The sequence below is a fragment of the Vulpes lagopus genome, chromosome 8, assembly GCF_018345385.1.
Source record: "Vulpes lagopus strain Blue_001 chromosome 8, ASM1834538v1, whole genome shotgun sequence".
In the NCBI taxonomy this organism is placed as follows: domain Eukaryota; kingdom Metazoa; phylum Chordata; class Mammalia; order Carnivora; family Canidae; genus Vulpes; species Vulpes lagopus.
This window is the reverse complement of record NC_054831.1, coordinates 49,709,413-49,725,207: the sequence shown is the minus strand read 5'-3', so window position 1 is coordinate 49,725,207 and position 15,795 is coordinate 49,709,413. Positions and strand designations below refer to the sequence as shown.

General features: G+C 39.4%; 1 protein-coding gene across 5 annotated transcripts in view; it reads left to right on the top strand.

Moving 5' to 3' along the window:
• LHFPL6 (LHFPL tetraspan subfamily member 6) overlaps positions 1-15,795 on the top strand; it is a 250,287-nt gene that overhangs the window by 11,189 nt on the left and 223,303 nt on the right. For 4 of the 5 annotated variants that reach the window (XM_041766297.1, XM_041766295.1, XM_041766298.1 and 1 more), the window contains exon 3: positions 1,839-1,934. The exons of the other annotated variant lie outside the window; for it this stretch is intronic. In XM_041766297.1, the coding sequence (XP_041622231.1) occupies positions 1,839-1,934 (96 nt within the window). The remainder of the gene's footprint in view (positions 1-1,838; positions 1,935-15,795) is intronic. 5 annotated transcript variants of the gene reach the window in all.

Sequence of the window (15,795 nt, the reverse complement as noted above, 5' to 3'; positions counted from 1 at the left end):
AGATTTATGATTTTCTTCTGGCCCTACAGTGACTGGAATAGTAAATGACATCTTACAGGTTCAATTAATACTTGACGATGAATTATTTAGTCTTAATTATTTTTTAGCAACATTTTTATTTATATGATGTGATCTTGTTCTTTTCTACCTCACAGAAATATTTCAGAGATGAAATAAAATAATGCCGTGAATATGAAGACATTTAAAGCAGTGTCTCCTTATGATGTCTCTGAATAATGTTAGTCCTTTGGGAAAAAAAGTGTTCTGTGTTGAAATGATGCTGCATAATACAACTCTCTCTTCAAGCACATTTTAAAAGCTCTGGGTGAACTTTGTTCATTTTCTGCAATAAAGAAACCAGCTGCTATGGTCTAAAAAATTTTGGCCACCCCACCCCAAATCATTTGTTGAGGTCCTAATTCACCATGAGATGGTAGCAGTAGGTGGGGCCTTTGGGAGGTGATGTGGTCATGAGGGTGGAGCCCTCATGAATGAAATAAATGCCACTGGTAACAGAAATCAGAGACAGCTTCATTTCTCCTTCTGCCCCTCAAGGATCCAATGAGAAGAGGGCCCCCATTCAGCCACACTGACACTTTAATAAGTTTCTGGTATTTGTAAGCCATTCAGTCTGTGATATTTTGTTATTGCAGCCCCAGTGGACTAAGATACTAATCACAGCCTAATGCTGTGATTCACAAACTTATTTGGGAATAGCAGAATCCTATTTACCTGTGATAGGCAATAAGATCTTTTTGAATTAATAGACAACAGAATAAGCTTTGGAAATGTTGAGTTAAGATACATTGTAAATCCAGTGGACTAGTGTTTAGGGGCATTTAACAGTATTGAGTGCCTATTATATGCCAAATAACGTCTAGCTGTTTGGATACAAATTGAGATAAGGTCCCTCCTATTAAGGAGCCCACAGTCTTTTTTACAGTTTTTTTTTTAATTGAAGTATACTTAACATATAAAGTTGTATTAGTCTTAAGCATACAACATAGTGATTCGACAATTCTGTATATTACTTGGTGCTCACCACGATAAGTATACTTATCATCTGTCACCAAACAACATTATTACAATATTATTGACAATATTCTCTATGCTGTACTTTTCTTACTCTTGACTCATTTATTTTGTAACTGGAAGTTTGTATTTCTTAATCTTTTTTACCTGTTTCATGTATCCCCACCCATCCATCTCTCCTCTGGCAATCACTAGTTTGTTCTCTATTTATGAGTCTGATTTTTTTTCTGCTTATTTGTTTTTTTATATTCCACATATAAGTGAAATTGATGATATTTGTCTTTCTCTGTCTGAATTATTTCACTTAGCATAATGCCCTTAGGTCTTCCATGTGTCACAAATGGCAAGATTTCATTCATTTTTATGGCTCAGTAATATTCTATAGTATATATTTACCACGTCTTCTTTATCTATTCATTTATCGATGGGCACTTGGGCTGCTTCCATATATTGGCTATTGTAAATGATGCTGCAGTAAACACAGGAGTGCATAGATCTTTTCAAATTACTGTTTTTGTTTTCTTTGGGTAAATACTCAGCAGTGGAATTACTGGGTCATATGGTATTTCTATTTTTAATTTTTTAAGGAACTGAGGAGCTCACAGTCTTGTGGAGGGAAACCAACATGTAAGGTATAATTACAATCTAAAGGACTCGTGATACCTACACACACTTCCACATTTTATTGAATACAGCGATTGGCTGATGAGTCTCACTCAGCAGCCAAGCCAGGTGTTTGCCCGCCTCATAACAGTGTGCCAGTTATTTTCTATCCTACGCTTCTCCCACTTGTCTCTCTATTGCAGGAGTCCGCATTTCCCAGAACTCTTGGCACCTGGCATCTGGATCATTTCAGCCAATGGGAAGCCCTTTTGGAAGACAGGAAGCAGAGAGAAGCCAGGGTATATCTCCCTCTCTAGCTCTTCCGTGGGTAGTATCCGTGGCAGCAATTGTCTCTTTTCTTGGAATGCTCTACCTTTTATGGCCCCAGCTTCCTTCAGGAAGCCACTGTGATAATCCTACTCCAGCTCAATTCTTCCAGCCCCTGGTAATGCCATCTTTTCCCAACATCACTCCAGTCTAATGCATGGCAACAGTTTCCTGCTGTCACCAGTTTCTGGGTCGCCTCCTTATCTCCTGTTTGGTTTTTTGGCTCTTCCATCATCTGTGTAACCAATTTCCTGTGCTATATTAAATCATCCATGTTTAAAATACCTCAGGACAGCTTCTGCATGCCTAGTTGGACCCTTGCTAAAATACAATACATAATTCAAATTCCTACCTCAGGCAAGAGGAGGATCATGTCATACTGTGAACTTTTGGGACTTGTAGTGAATAGACAGAAATCACAGATGTTTAATCAAGAATCGCCACAGTCCACTGAAGTATGAACAAAATGCTGGAGGGACACAGCAGAGGGAATGACTTTCTGTCTGGAGTGGTCTGCAAAGGCTTCACAGCAGAGGTGCTAGTTAAGCTGGTTCTGGAGGGTGAGCAGAAGATTCCCTGGGCCCTCAGGCAGGGGGAACACCAGGTTCTCAAAGCCAAGGAGTCATGAAAAGATCTGATGTGAGTTCAGAGAATGGTACCATATTATAAGGAATGGGGGCAGGTCTAATGCGCCCCAAGATGGAAGTGGAGACTACATGTGGAGTCAGGTTTGTGGAAGTCCTTGTTTATATTCCATGGTGAGGATTTTATACTAACCAAACCAAAGCTCTTGAGTGGTTATGGGTAGAATTGACTTAGGAACTGTATCATCTGTAATCTAGTAGCCACGAGGAGTAAGATTGATTTGGGGAATAGCCAAAACCAAGGAAAGGGAGTGAGAAGCCTGTAACAGCAGTCTTAGCCAGAGGTGGTGGGAGCTTTACTGAAGTTGCTGGAATAAAGAGAACAAGAGTTTGAAGACATTTCTGAAGTAGAAGGTAGATAGGTTTTGCTGCTCCTCTTTTTAAATGGATAGATGAGTGAACGAATGAATGTCTCAGTAATACTGTATTTCTATTTATATAAGAAACCAGGCCTTTTCAAAACATTTTTTAAAATAATAAGTATTGTTGTCACCACAACAATGTATGTACGTAGATATAATTTATTACACAGCCCCACAAGGTGGTTATTTCTGCTTTAGAATTGTGTGTATGTGTGTTAATGAGGGTTGTGGACTGCACTCAAGAGTGTTTGGGGGCTTCAGAGAGGAGGATTGTGATGACAGCTGAAGTCACTGTTGGTGTTATTAAACTTTGCTGGCTTCTCCCAAGCATTCTCCTCTTCTGTCCCTAAAAGTGCAGGAACTAAAGAATGTGTAAATATATAAGCAAGATGTAGGTGTAAGATTGATTGCATACATCTCAGTTTTGTAGAAATTGTTGACATTCCCAACTATGCCTTTATTTTATTTATAAAGAAATAAGTGAATTCTGTTGTCAACAGGTTTATGACAAAAATTGCTGTCAGCTACCTGTACTAAATGACTCTTGTAGCTTCAGACCTGATTGATTCCTGTCCTGGCTTAGCTAGTCATGGTACCGTTGCATATTAAGGCAGAGCAAGAGTAGAAACTAGGTATTCCTTGAACCTATGAGTTCATATTCTCTGTGATTATTATCTATCTTCCCTGAATCAGCTGCATTGAGGGCCATGAGGCACCAAATGTAGTTTTGTCATTCCGGTGTAATTTATCATTCTCGTATATTGGTCATATCAAATTTGGAAAAAAAAAAAAAAGAAATAGCCCTTATACTCTAAAATAGTATAATTCTGTGATCGAATCTAATCCTCACCTGTTAGAATGCTTCTTGGTGAGGTGAGAGTCACTGTGTAAAATGCGGATGTCTTCCTCTCAGCTCTAGAGTTTCACTAAAACATATACCCTCATGTTATCTTACGTTGACATTACCTGGATCGTCCTCTCAGCCAGCCATAAATGTGCCATCTATATGGGTAGCAAACAGATAGCAGTCAATGATGTTGGATAGGATTAGGCACATACAGGAAACATTGGATTCTCTACGGAACCATGGCTTTCCAGGGTAAGTGTGGCTGGAAAGAGCAAATGGTTCATGGTCAGAGTCCAGATAGCTTTTCCTCACTCCTGGCTACAAATGACTTCCCATAACAGTCCAAGCTCCCCATACTATTTTTCCTTCCTATGTGTACACCATTGTCTTGGATACAAATATCAGATTTTCCATGTTCTCTTCATGTCTAGAAAGGACCTACAAGGACAGTTGTTATTTTCTATGATGCGACATATGCTAGGATGTCATTTTTTTTTTCTGTTTGTTTTGTTTTTCCCATTTGGTGTTACATAACCTAATTTAAATGGAAAATTGTAATCCTTAAGTAAAGCTAATTCCTTTATGGTCTCTATAGTTATTTCTAAGTAAGAATTAATTCCTCTAGAAGTGTTCTGAGGAAGAATATCAATTTTAGCTCCAAGGGAAGTTACCCTGGTGTTTACAAGGCTTAAAAGTATAGACAACATGAAGAAATATTTACTATAAGTGGTGCTTTTCTCATTCATTTATTCAACAAATGATTTTTAAAAAAGATTTATTTATTTATTTATGATAGACATAGAGAGAGAGAGAGAGAGGCAGAGACGCAGGAGGAGGGAGAAGCAGGCTCCACGCCAGGAGCCCAACATGGGACTCGATCCCAGGACTCCAGGATCGCGCCCCGGGCCGAAGGTGGCACTAAACCACTGAGCCACCCAGGGATCCCCTCAACAAATGATTTTTAAGCGCTTGCTCTGCATCGGGCTCTGTTCTAGCTGAAGATAGAATGCTGACATGGTAACGTATGGTTCTTGTCTACCTAGAATTTTAGTAAGAGAGATGAACATTAATCAAATACTCCCCCAAAATGAATATAGAGATACAAACTTGATGAATGTTAGGAAGAAAAAGTACATCATGGACAATCATGACCTAGATGAGGTGCCAAGGAAGGCTTTCTAAGACACGCAGGTTTGAGCTGAGGCTTGAAATGTGGAAGAGGAAGAGGGAAGAGCATGCCAGGGAGGGAACCTCAAAGCCTACCAAGTGAGCATGCAGGTTGCCCTTGAGGCACTCAGGGCAGAAAGCATGAGGGAGGGGGAGTAGACGAGGCTGGAGAGGGAGAGGCTGGAAGGATTAGTGTTAAGGATCTGGTACTCGAGATATTCCTGAGATCAGAAACCAATGAAGAATGTTTGTGCAGGGAGATGCTGTTTATCCCTGTACCTGCTTATATAAGAACTCTGTTCATTTATGGCACGGTACTGGAGAGTTAAGTTGAGAGGTAGCTAGCTGGAAAGCTCCTGGATTCTTTTCACGTATTGAGGTAGAGGTAATAATCATTTGTATATTTTGAAAAGAGAAAAAATCATTGTGGAATTTTTCTGTGTATTATTTGAATACATAGGTAGATCCAATGTCTAGGTATTTGGTTAGGGGATAGAACTGCTAAAATTGTGCACCCTTCAAAGGAATGGAATGGAATGAAAAATGAGTGGAAAAGGGTACCAATATGTAATTTTTTTCCATGTTGCTGTATCTATTATGTTTACACTTTTCCTTCATGGCATTTGGTACACTTGTGATTACTTAATCTTTTACAATTATGTGTATAATGCCTTTCCTAATTGGTTGTAATACCTCAAGGACAGGGACCTCCTCTGTTTTATTTACCACAGTATCCCTAGAGTCTAACAAAGTGCCAGAGAGAAAATAGGCAATGAGAAGTTTCTGTCTGCTTGATACTTAATATAATGTGCTCTGTTTGGAAATCTACTGTATATATATTTTGAATCCAGTTCAACTTTGCAGCTATTGATCAAGCTCCTGTTTTGCAGAATGGCACAGGTACTAGGCCCCATGTAAGATACTTACTGGAATCTGACAGTGTCTGATGTCAAAAGGCACAAGCTCTAATATGAGAAATTTTACTGACAAAAGTGATACAGGTGCTAAGAGGATTCAGAGAGATGTTATTTGGTTGATGTCCTCAGGATCTTGTTTATTGACCAGGCCATGGAACAGGTGAGCTTCTGCTAGCCTTAGCTAAACTTGTCTATAGACCTTGAATCTTTTCTCCTAAGCCCATTGAAAAAGTAAAAATGGACCAAGGCAGGGTACAATGAGTACTATGAAATGTTTTGCTACTGATCCAACGCTTTCATAAAATGCTTTCCCAATCATTGGAGGTCAGCCTAGGTGGCAGCGTGATCACTGAATTATGATCTTCTCCTACCTTGCTTTATTGGATCCACTGTTGGCCTAATTTCCTTGTTTCCTTACCCTCCACATCCCTCAGTAAGATAGAGTCTCACCAGACTGCACTTCATTTGAGTGGGCCTTAGGGATCTACACAGTGAGGCTCTGGACTCTAGGAAATATAAGATATAAAAGGTAAGATGGAATATAGTCAATGTGATTTGGCAACTGATCATTGGTGAGAATGAACCTCATTGGTAACTCTCTATTTTCATGTCTTTGTGCCTCTTGGAACAAGCCTGCCATTATGAAGAGTGAGGTGTCCGTAGGAGGCATGTTTTGTGAGGCAAGGTTATGAGTTTGGTTCTGGACAGTTTGTGGTTCAGGTTCTGTGGGACTTTAAGGTGGAAGGTCAAGTGGGTGGCTGGTTAAATGTCACAGTTAAATACATAGATTCAGGAAAATATGTCTTTGAAAACCTTCGTATGAGAGAGTACTACTTCATTTACTTTTAATACAGCATGGCTTAAATCCTCACACTTCCTTTTGCCATGTGGCAGTCCTGGTTAGAAATCAGGCTTCTAGCTGTGTCTAACTTAATCATTGATTCTACACGCCACCCCTTGGACAGTGTCAGCTGCTTAACAGCTACTCTGCTGGTGAGATTAGAGAAGCTTGCACTTTGTAAAACTAGATTTTGTTTTTCTGGAAACGAAATCACAAGAAAAGCCAAATAGGAAAAAAAAAATTCTATATGGTATTTGTTAACAAAAAGGTGCTTTGGAGAAGAAAGAGTCTAGAAATGACCACATAGTTAAAAAAAATAAAAAGCAGAGGTGCAAAGGGTGAATAGTTTAACTTTTTTTTTTTTTTTTGGTGTCATGCATAAAGATGGCATTCTATTTTGATTGCCTGGTGGAAGAAAGTCAGTTTATCTCATCCACCCACTGGTGGCTATCCTGATTATAGCCTCCTGGTAGGCCACCATTTAGAATTCAGTTTGGCTGCCTGTGCCCTTGACACTCAGTAGGTTTCATTAAATTACACAGCAGTGAGCTCTTCTTCCCTGTGTGGCACTGTTTTATGTACATTGAACTTCAGTGTAATTTCAGACAATTATGCTTTGTGTGGAGTGGTTTTACCATAATCATATCACTGTCCAGTTAGGGCCGATCTGGGACTCTGAATCTGATGAGATTTTAAGATGGTAGAAAATATTGAATGAAGGAAATGTTTTTATTTCTCTATACTTGCTCTATTTAGCTTGTTAGGCTTGTAAATTGTGGCAGATTGTTTTTGTAGCATTACTTACAGCATAAGATTAGAATAACAACAGTTTCCCCCACATGGGATGCTTCAGAATTTTACATGCAATCAGATCCTGGAAAAAACTGTGTCTGTGAGACTGTAAGTAAATGAAATGTTAGTACTTTTCTTGTATTAGCAAGTCTTCAAGTACTGCCTTCTGTTCATGTGTTTGCATTATTCTATGGCCATATGTTGTGTGAAGCAAGTGAACACAGGATCTATATGGACAGGGTTGAACTCCGTCACTCATCAGCTTCATGATCTTGGGCAAATTACTGCCACTCAGCCCCAGTTCTTTCAACTAGGACTAATAGTAGCCCCAACTCATTGGGGTTTTGTGGAATTTAAATATGTGTAAGTCATGTAATACCTTAATATAGTAGATGCTCAGTAAATGGTGGCTATTACTCATAGCTCATTTGACTTAAAATTTCAAACCTAACTTTAACTTAAGAAGCTAATATGCTTCATTCATTACACATATATTTATTGACTCCTGCTCCGTGCTAGGGAATATTCTAGCTAACGAGGATAAAGTAATAAGTAGAAGCAGATCAGTAAAGACCTATAAAGTGAGAACTTTGGCTATATTTCCGTCTACTTTTAGCTTGCTTTGTACACTCCTGCGTTTCTTCAACCAATTGAACTAATAATCTTATCTAACTGGTGTCTTACTACTCTGAACCTCGTAAACAGACTTTGTATCTGGTTGTATTTGATAGATTATTATTTGAAGTGAAATTGATATTTGTGTAGGTATTCTCAACAACTGGCCAAGCGGGTTCCTTCCCTCTCTTCTTCCTCCCTGGCTTTTCTTTTCTTTTTTTCTTTTCTTTTTCTTTCTTCTAAAGCATATGCCCCCATATTGTGGGTTTTCTCCATCACGGTGAAATTTTTTATATGATCTGCAGATTCTGTGACATTTCTTCCTATAACCCTCCATGTCTTCTCTGATACACCCCCATGTGTTTGTAGCCTGATTACTGCTATCTATATTTTTATCTCTTTTGAATAACCAGAGACTAACTGAAAAAAAAAAAAGTTCTTTAGAGTTCCAAGTCAACTAACATCAGCTACTTTTAATATGGCATTTTGTAATATACAAACAGTTTTGTACACAGTTTCTCCTTTAGTCTTAAAATCCTGCTGCAGCTTTGTTCTGGAAACTGTGATCACTACTATGGGAAACAAAGAAGTAAATGTAATACAGGTCTGTGACCTCAAGGAGTTTATAAATTCATGGCTTTGGTCACTCGACTCTCCCTCAGAAAGATGTCATTGTTATTCTATCAACAGCAGGCTTCAGTACTGTGTTATATAGCCAGATCGTTACTTTATCTTTACAAAATGAACCTTGCCAGTGATATTTGCAGGTATGTGTTGAAGTGATGTTCTCTAAGATTAGAGCTCAATACAGGAGTTTGAGAGTTTTCATTTCTGATCCTCAGGGGAATTGAGCTGAGTAAAATAAAAAGAAAATATGTTTGATCATTGTATATAATTCTTTAAAAACTACCAAGTATATTGTACAAGGAAGATGAAATGTATTTTGGTATTGAAGGTAGAGATGGGGCAGAAGAATGTGCCTTAACCCAGTAAATTATTTTGACATCAGAGGCTGAATCCTCTAGAATGACAAGATATTTTATTGTCTTGAATATGCTACGAGAAAGTTATTGTTAAATGTAATTATGTGGGATTGAAACATGCTACTATTACAGTCATGATCTCTGAGTAATCACTTTAAAAGTCATTTGGCATTAAATATTGGCATTAAATATTATTCTCAATTGGTGTCATGGCACACATCGTGTTATTTCAAATGACCCCAGAGGACCTGTGCCAGTGGTGAATGTTTGTCATTCTGGGCTCCCGTCCTGCACACCTGCCTTCCTCCCATCCATCCTCACGTGGCCTCCAGAGCAATCCTCTTGGCTGTGATCATGGACCTTCATTAAATACCTCTGTTGCTCCCTGTAGGTGAAGGACCTTCTCTGCTGTGTTCCCAAGCTCCATTTGTCACATTACTGCTCACTGACATCCTTCCTGTGCATCCCACTTTGACCAAACTGGATTTTATTGTGTTTCCTGTGCATTTTCTACATAATCTCACTTTTGTGCCTTTGCTGACACTGTTTCCTTCACCCTCTTTTCCTTTTTACCCAGACCCAGAATCTGTCTTCCAAGGACTGATTAGAATGTTGGCTTCTTCCTAAAGTCTCCTCTGATTGTACAACTTGAGAGAATCCTGCCTTTCTTGAGTTTCTTTGGAACTTATCTTTCTTTTTTTTTTCCTCCTGGTGGAGGCCTGGAGAGTGTGCTCTCTACTATGTGTGTTTGCCAGCCCTCCAGCTATAGTCTCTCAGCACACTCTGTACCTGTCACCATTGTTGCATTCATTTGGCTGATACTCTGCTTAAAATCATCCTGGACAATTATAAACCTAGGTATTTTTTTTTAAAATTTTTTTAAAAATTTATTTATGATAGTCACAGAGAGACAGAGAGAGAGAGAAAGAGGCAGAGGCACAGACAGAGGGAGAAGGCAGGCTCCATGCACCGGGAACCTGATGTGGGATTCGATCCGGGGTCTCCAGGATCGCACCCTGGGCCAAAGGCCGGCGCCAAACCGCTGCGCCACCCAGGGATCCCTAAACCTAGGTATTCAATTTGGAATCTATGACATGTTTGCCCGGTGTTCTCTATGTTACTCTGTTATTAATATCCCCTTTTCTTTAGGCTAGGTCACTTCTTGTGTCCAATACTCTCATGCCTCATAACAGAAGACAGATTCCATGGAATTTTCTGTTTTGGAGACCAATAGGCCTCTGCTGAAAATAAAGATCTGTTTAAATGTAGATATTCCTGATCAGGTTAATTTCAAAAGATGATCTCCTGTGGCCTCTGGGTGGCTCAGTCAGTTAAATATGTGATTCTTGATCTCAGCTCAGGTCTTGATCCGAAGGTTGTGAGTTCAAGCCCCATGTGGAGCCAACTTAAAAAGAAAGAAGATGGCCTTGTTTTACCTGTTCCTGTTTTAGTTACATTCAAACCAGCAGACAGCACTAAAATAGCCAGCAATAGAAAATGCTACTGTGATAGTTCACAGCCATTACTCCATGTTGATTTAGGCATTTTTGTCAGGGTCTTTAGTAGGATGCTTTTGTCCTGCCACTCCATGATGATTGATTCAGTCATTTACTTTAGATAAAAACCAACTTGTTTGCCCCTCTTCTGAAAAGGAAAAAGAAAAACTGTCAGTGATATGGGTTGAGACATGCTGCCAGTGTGTATTTTAAAGGTGGTGAATGTAGAACTAAGGCTACTTCTTTTTATTTCGATCTTTATTAATGGAGAGCATGTCTTATCTGGCAAACTCCCAGGGCATTCTTGCTTCCATGTCACCAAACATTTCTATTTCAAAATCCTAGCAAATGTTGCTATCAATATTGGGGTTGGGAGGAAACCCATAAGCCATCAATTAATGTGGATAATGTGACATTCATTAGAGCTGCCCTGCCAGACGGTCTGGTAGATGATCACAGTACACCTAATGGGCAGTAGCTCTTGGGGGTACGTCAGACTCAGCTCTTTGGAGATAAGTAGAACACTTGAGTGTGCCCATTTGGATGCTTTCCTTTAATTTGTATTTGAAAATTCTTTGTGCTCCTTTCCAAAATGGTAACTTTTCAGATGTGTGAAATGATTTCCTGAAATTGTGAGCTGCAGGTGGCCCTCAAGTGTTACCAGGCTTTGCTTAGAGTGGTCGTACCTCGTCAGTGTGTAGCATGGAGGAAAGAAGGAGAAGGCTCTTTAGAAAACTCAGAGGAGCAGCAAAGTTGAGTATATTTTTTTCAACGTAGGACTAGATCCTTTTTAACTGCCCCATGAAATTTTTGTTCAAGTTTTAGATGTCTGTTTAGCATTTAAATATTTTTTCTGATTTAAATGCTATTATTTTTCACAGTTCCATTTTTTCTTTACCCTGTTAACTCCACAGGGAAGACTGTTTTTTTTTTTTTAATTTTTATTTATTTATGATAGTCACAGAGAGAGAGAGAAAGGCAGAGACATAGGCAGAGAGAGAAGCACGCTCCATGCACCGGGAGCCCGATGTGGGATTCGATCCCGGGTCTCCAGGATCGCGTCCTGGGCCAGTGGCAGGCGCTAAACCGCTGCGCCACCCAGGGATCCCAAGACTCTGTTTTATTAAGAGTTTCTCACATCTTTAGCACCCAATATGTCTCAGTGAATAGCCACTGAATGGATGATTTCTATTCTGTTAGGAAGGAGGGAAGGATAGCTGATTAAATGTTCACACCTCTCATACAGGACTGGTGATATAATTTGCAGGGTCCAGTGGGAAAGGAGAATGTAGGGCCCCTTGTTCAGAAATTAATAGGAATTTCAAGATGGTGGTGGCGAAGCACTGAGACTGGCTGTGGCCTTGTGCAGCTCCACAGGCTGCACACCATGAAGCTGCCCTGCTCTAATGCAGAGAGGAACCAGGGGTTTGAATCCCCATCTTTCTTGTTTTTGCTTATGAATTAAACATATTGTATTCTTTCATTTCTAGTTAATAGTGTGAAAGCTTTGTTTCTTTGATTCCTAATGAGACAGGAAGACCAAGTGCTTAATAACTAGTACCTGTCACAGCACAAATTTGAATTAATGCTTAATTTACCATCTTTGAAGTCAGCTTGTGCCAGTTTTCTTAGCATAAAATGTAAAGCAGCAAACTCCACCAACCTGAGCAATCTGTTCTCATCCATGGTGCTAGTATTTTACTGACTTCGACTGTGTTGCACTAGTAAATCATGCTGACCCAAATCTAGTCTGTATGAACTCTAGTAAAATGATATGAATTTGAACAGTGAAAAATGAGCTTATTTTTTCTGTTAGCTTTACATAGGGATGAGTGTAAAATGGGGTTGCCAAAGAGTCACTTGTCCCAAGAAGAGGTAAGGGAAACCTTTACATTTAAAAAAATCCCCTGGGGTAAGGTTTACTTTACAAGCAAAATTGAATTGTAATAAAGCAGAAGGAAGAGATATCTCTTCCAGGACTACTTGCACAGTACATAAAGCTGAATGCAAAGTAAATTCTGGCCTCTCTGTGGTCTCTGAAGACTTACAAGTAAATTGGTGATTTCTAATCAGACTTGTCAGCATGGATTATCCATCAGCTGCTAAAAGTAAATCTGAAGATCAGGAGCTGCCCATAATCTGTACTGGGCTTCCCCATCGCTAGAAATGAGCCACAAGGAGAAACTGTGCAGCTGGGCAGAGGGAACCGGACAGGGCAGAGGAAGATGCATGCTCCCTCCAGACCTGGCCGTCGAGTTCTTCCCACCTCCCAACTTGAACTTTTTGAATGCCAAGTTGCTACCAGTGTCCTTTGCTGCCTCTCATCCTTTAGTCAGTTGCCTTTGTGACATGTCACTTATGACCAAAAGATAAACCTTTTGGGGGTGCCTGGGTGGTACAGTCAATTAAGCATCCAACTCTTGGTTTCCAATCAGGTCATGATCGCAGGGTCGTAGGATTGAACCCCATGTGATGTTCTGTGCTCAGTAGAGAGTCTGCTTGAGATTCTCTCTCCTTCTCCCTCTGCCTTTCCACTTGTCTGTGTGCTCTCTCCAAAAATAAATAAGTTTTTTTTTTTTTTTTTAAGGATAGACTTTTTGGAGTTAAAGTGAGGCTGAGAATAAATTTGGCCACCTATGCTTCTTGGTTTCTGGGCATAAAAAGTTAGTATGAAGGAGGAAAATGTGACCATAATGATATGTCATGGCTATCTGTGGATTTTCATGATACTAGTCTTTAATTTGTATTGATAATGAAGTACTAGTAGATTGGGAAAAATGCTTTTAAAAAATCATTACTTCACCATATGCTAAAGTGTAAAATGCCAGTAAGTACACCAACAGCTTCTGAGATGATTGTTCTGTGTGTATTAGCTGGATCACAGTCCGAGTTTTATTAACACATTGTCTTTCTGCCTTCACATCTATGCTCTGTGCTCTGCTACTTCCGGGAGAGGTAATATAGCTCTGGTCACCCACGTATGTGATCATGATTGTATTTTCATTTGATGAAGCAGACCAGGGAGGAGGCAATAGAAGTAAAACCTGTTGGATCCACCTCCTTGCCTGAGAAAGGAAGGCACCACATCCTGAATCCTGCTCGTGCCTTGCCCCCACTATTCATGAGCAACCTGTCAGCAGGGACCTCACCTGGTCATCATCCAACTAAATACAGATATTGGACCTTGCTCTTCAATGGAGCTGGAAGAACAAGATTTAAGCACACAAAAAACAGATGAATTATCTAAATAATATGAAATATCAATTATATACTCATTGTAGGCTGGACACTTTTATTTGTAATCTCTACCCCATTTCTGTAAGGGAAGATTGGCACTATTACACAGATAGGAAAGGTGAGGTTTAGAGGGGTCAAGAGCATGGAGCAAGCGAGTGACCAAGCTGGAATTCAAACATGAATCGAGTGAGCCCCAGACTGTTCCTCTCCCCACTATAGCTTCCCCACTATGTTCCTTCCCTCTCCATGACACAGATGAATTGTGGTAAAACTGTTCCTGTTCTGTTGAGACACACCTCAGTTTCCCCAGCGATGATCAGAGAAGGTGCCATGAACCATGTGTAGGTTTCAAATGAGGCCTGGGAACATCTATGACTTGAATAATTGAGAAATTGAGGAAAAAAGATTTCAAGCTTCCTTTTTTATATTTTATATGTATTTCCTATAGAGTATCAAAAAGATGAACTCATAAATATTATGAACTCATAAATTATAGTGTTAGGATTTACTAGATACAAAATTATTTCAAATACTTTTTTATAGGGCAAAGTAGAATATAGAGGCACTGTCATTTAAAAATTCATAGATTTAAAAATATTTTTCTTTTTTTTTTTAAATATATTTTTTTAATTTATTCATGAGAGACAGAGAGACAGAGAGAGGCAGAGACACAGGCAGAGGGAGAAGCAGGCTCCATGCAGGGAGTCCGACGTGGGACTCGATCCCGGGCCTCCAGGATCAGGCCCCGGGCTGAAGGCGGTGCTAAACCGCTAAGCCACCAGGGCTGCCCTAAAAATATTTTTAAAGAGTTTATATAAATCGAGACTTAATAAATTTTCTATTCATGACTGGTTGCTTTTCCTTAGATGCAGATATTTACTCTTAAATTTAAACTGTTTTAATAATTATCGGTCTCTCAAAATGGTCCCCTTTGTATTTTTTTAAGCTTCTAAGTATTTCTTTTTTTTTTTTTTTAAGATTTATTTATTTATTCATTCAGAAAAAGCGAGAGAGAGGCAGAGACACAGGCAGAGGGAGAAGCAGGCTCCACGCAGGGAGCCCGACACGGGACTCCATCCCAGGTCCCCAGGATCACACCCCGGGCTGCAGACGGCACTAAACCGCTGCGCCACCAGGGCTACCCCGAGCTTCTAAGTATTTCTTAATCTTAAAACAAACTATATAGGAGCAGTTCTCTTTATAAAACATATTTAAAAAGATGTCTTTATTTTGAAGGCTAAGATCTGTTATATATATAATAATATGTATATATATTATTTACAGTAGTATATATTATTATAAAATAATCTACTCCAGGAATTAATTTGTTTCACCTACTTGTTTTTTTTTCCTTAATAGATATAGGAGTAATAAGAAGAAGTAATGAATTTTTTAAAAAGATTTTATTTATTCATGAGAGACACAGAGACATAGGCAGAAGGTGAAGCAGACTCCCCGTGGGGAGCCTGATGGGGAACTCAATCCCAGGACCCCAGGATCATCACCTGAGTTGAACCACTGAGCGACCCAGGTGCCCCAGAAATAATGAATCTTTATTCTCCATTTTCTCCTATTTTGACAAGGAAAACTCCATTGAAAAATCTATCTATCCCCAATATTATTGCATGTAGGATTGTATACCATACATTTTTAGAAATCTCCAAAAATTGTACATATGGCTTTGGTTAGATGAAAACAACCTGTGTATAATACACTTAGTTTCAATCCTGGTTATTTTTTCTTTTATGAGTGTAAACTGCCTAGGAAGTTTGCCATCATCAGACATTGGATTGTGTCCCTTACCTTTAATCTCAGTGACATCATTCATTACTTTCCTGAACTCCCTTGCCCTAGCTCTATGACCAGTGGCTGAAAGATCGCATGGACATGGAGGAGTAGACACTAATGGTCACTAACTGACATTTTCCATTA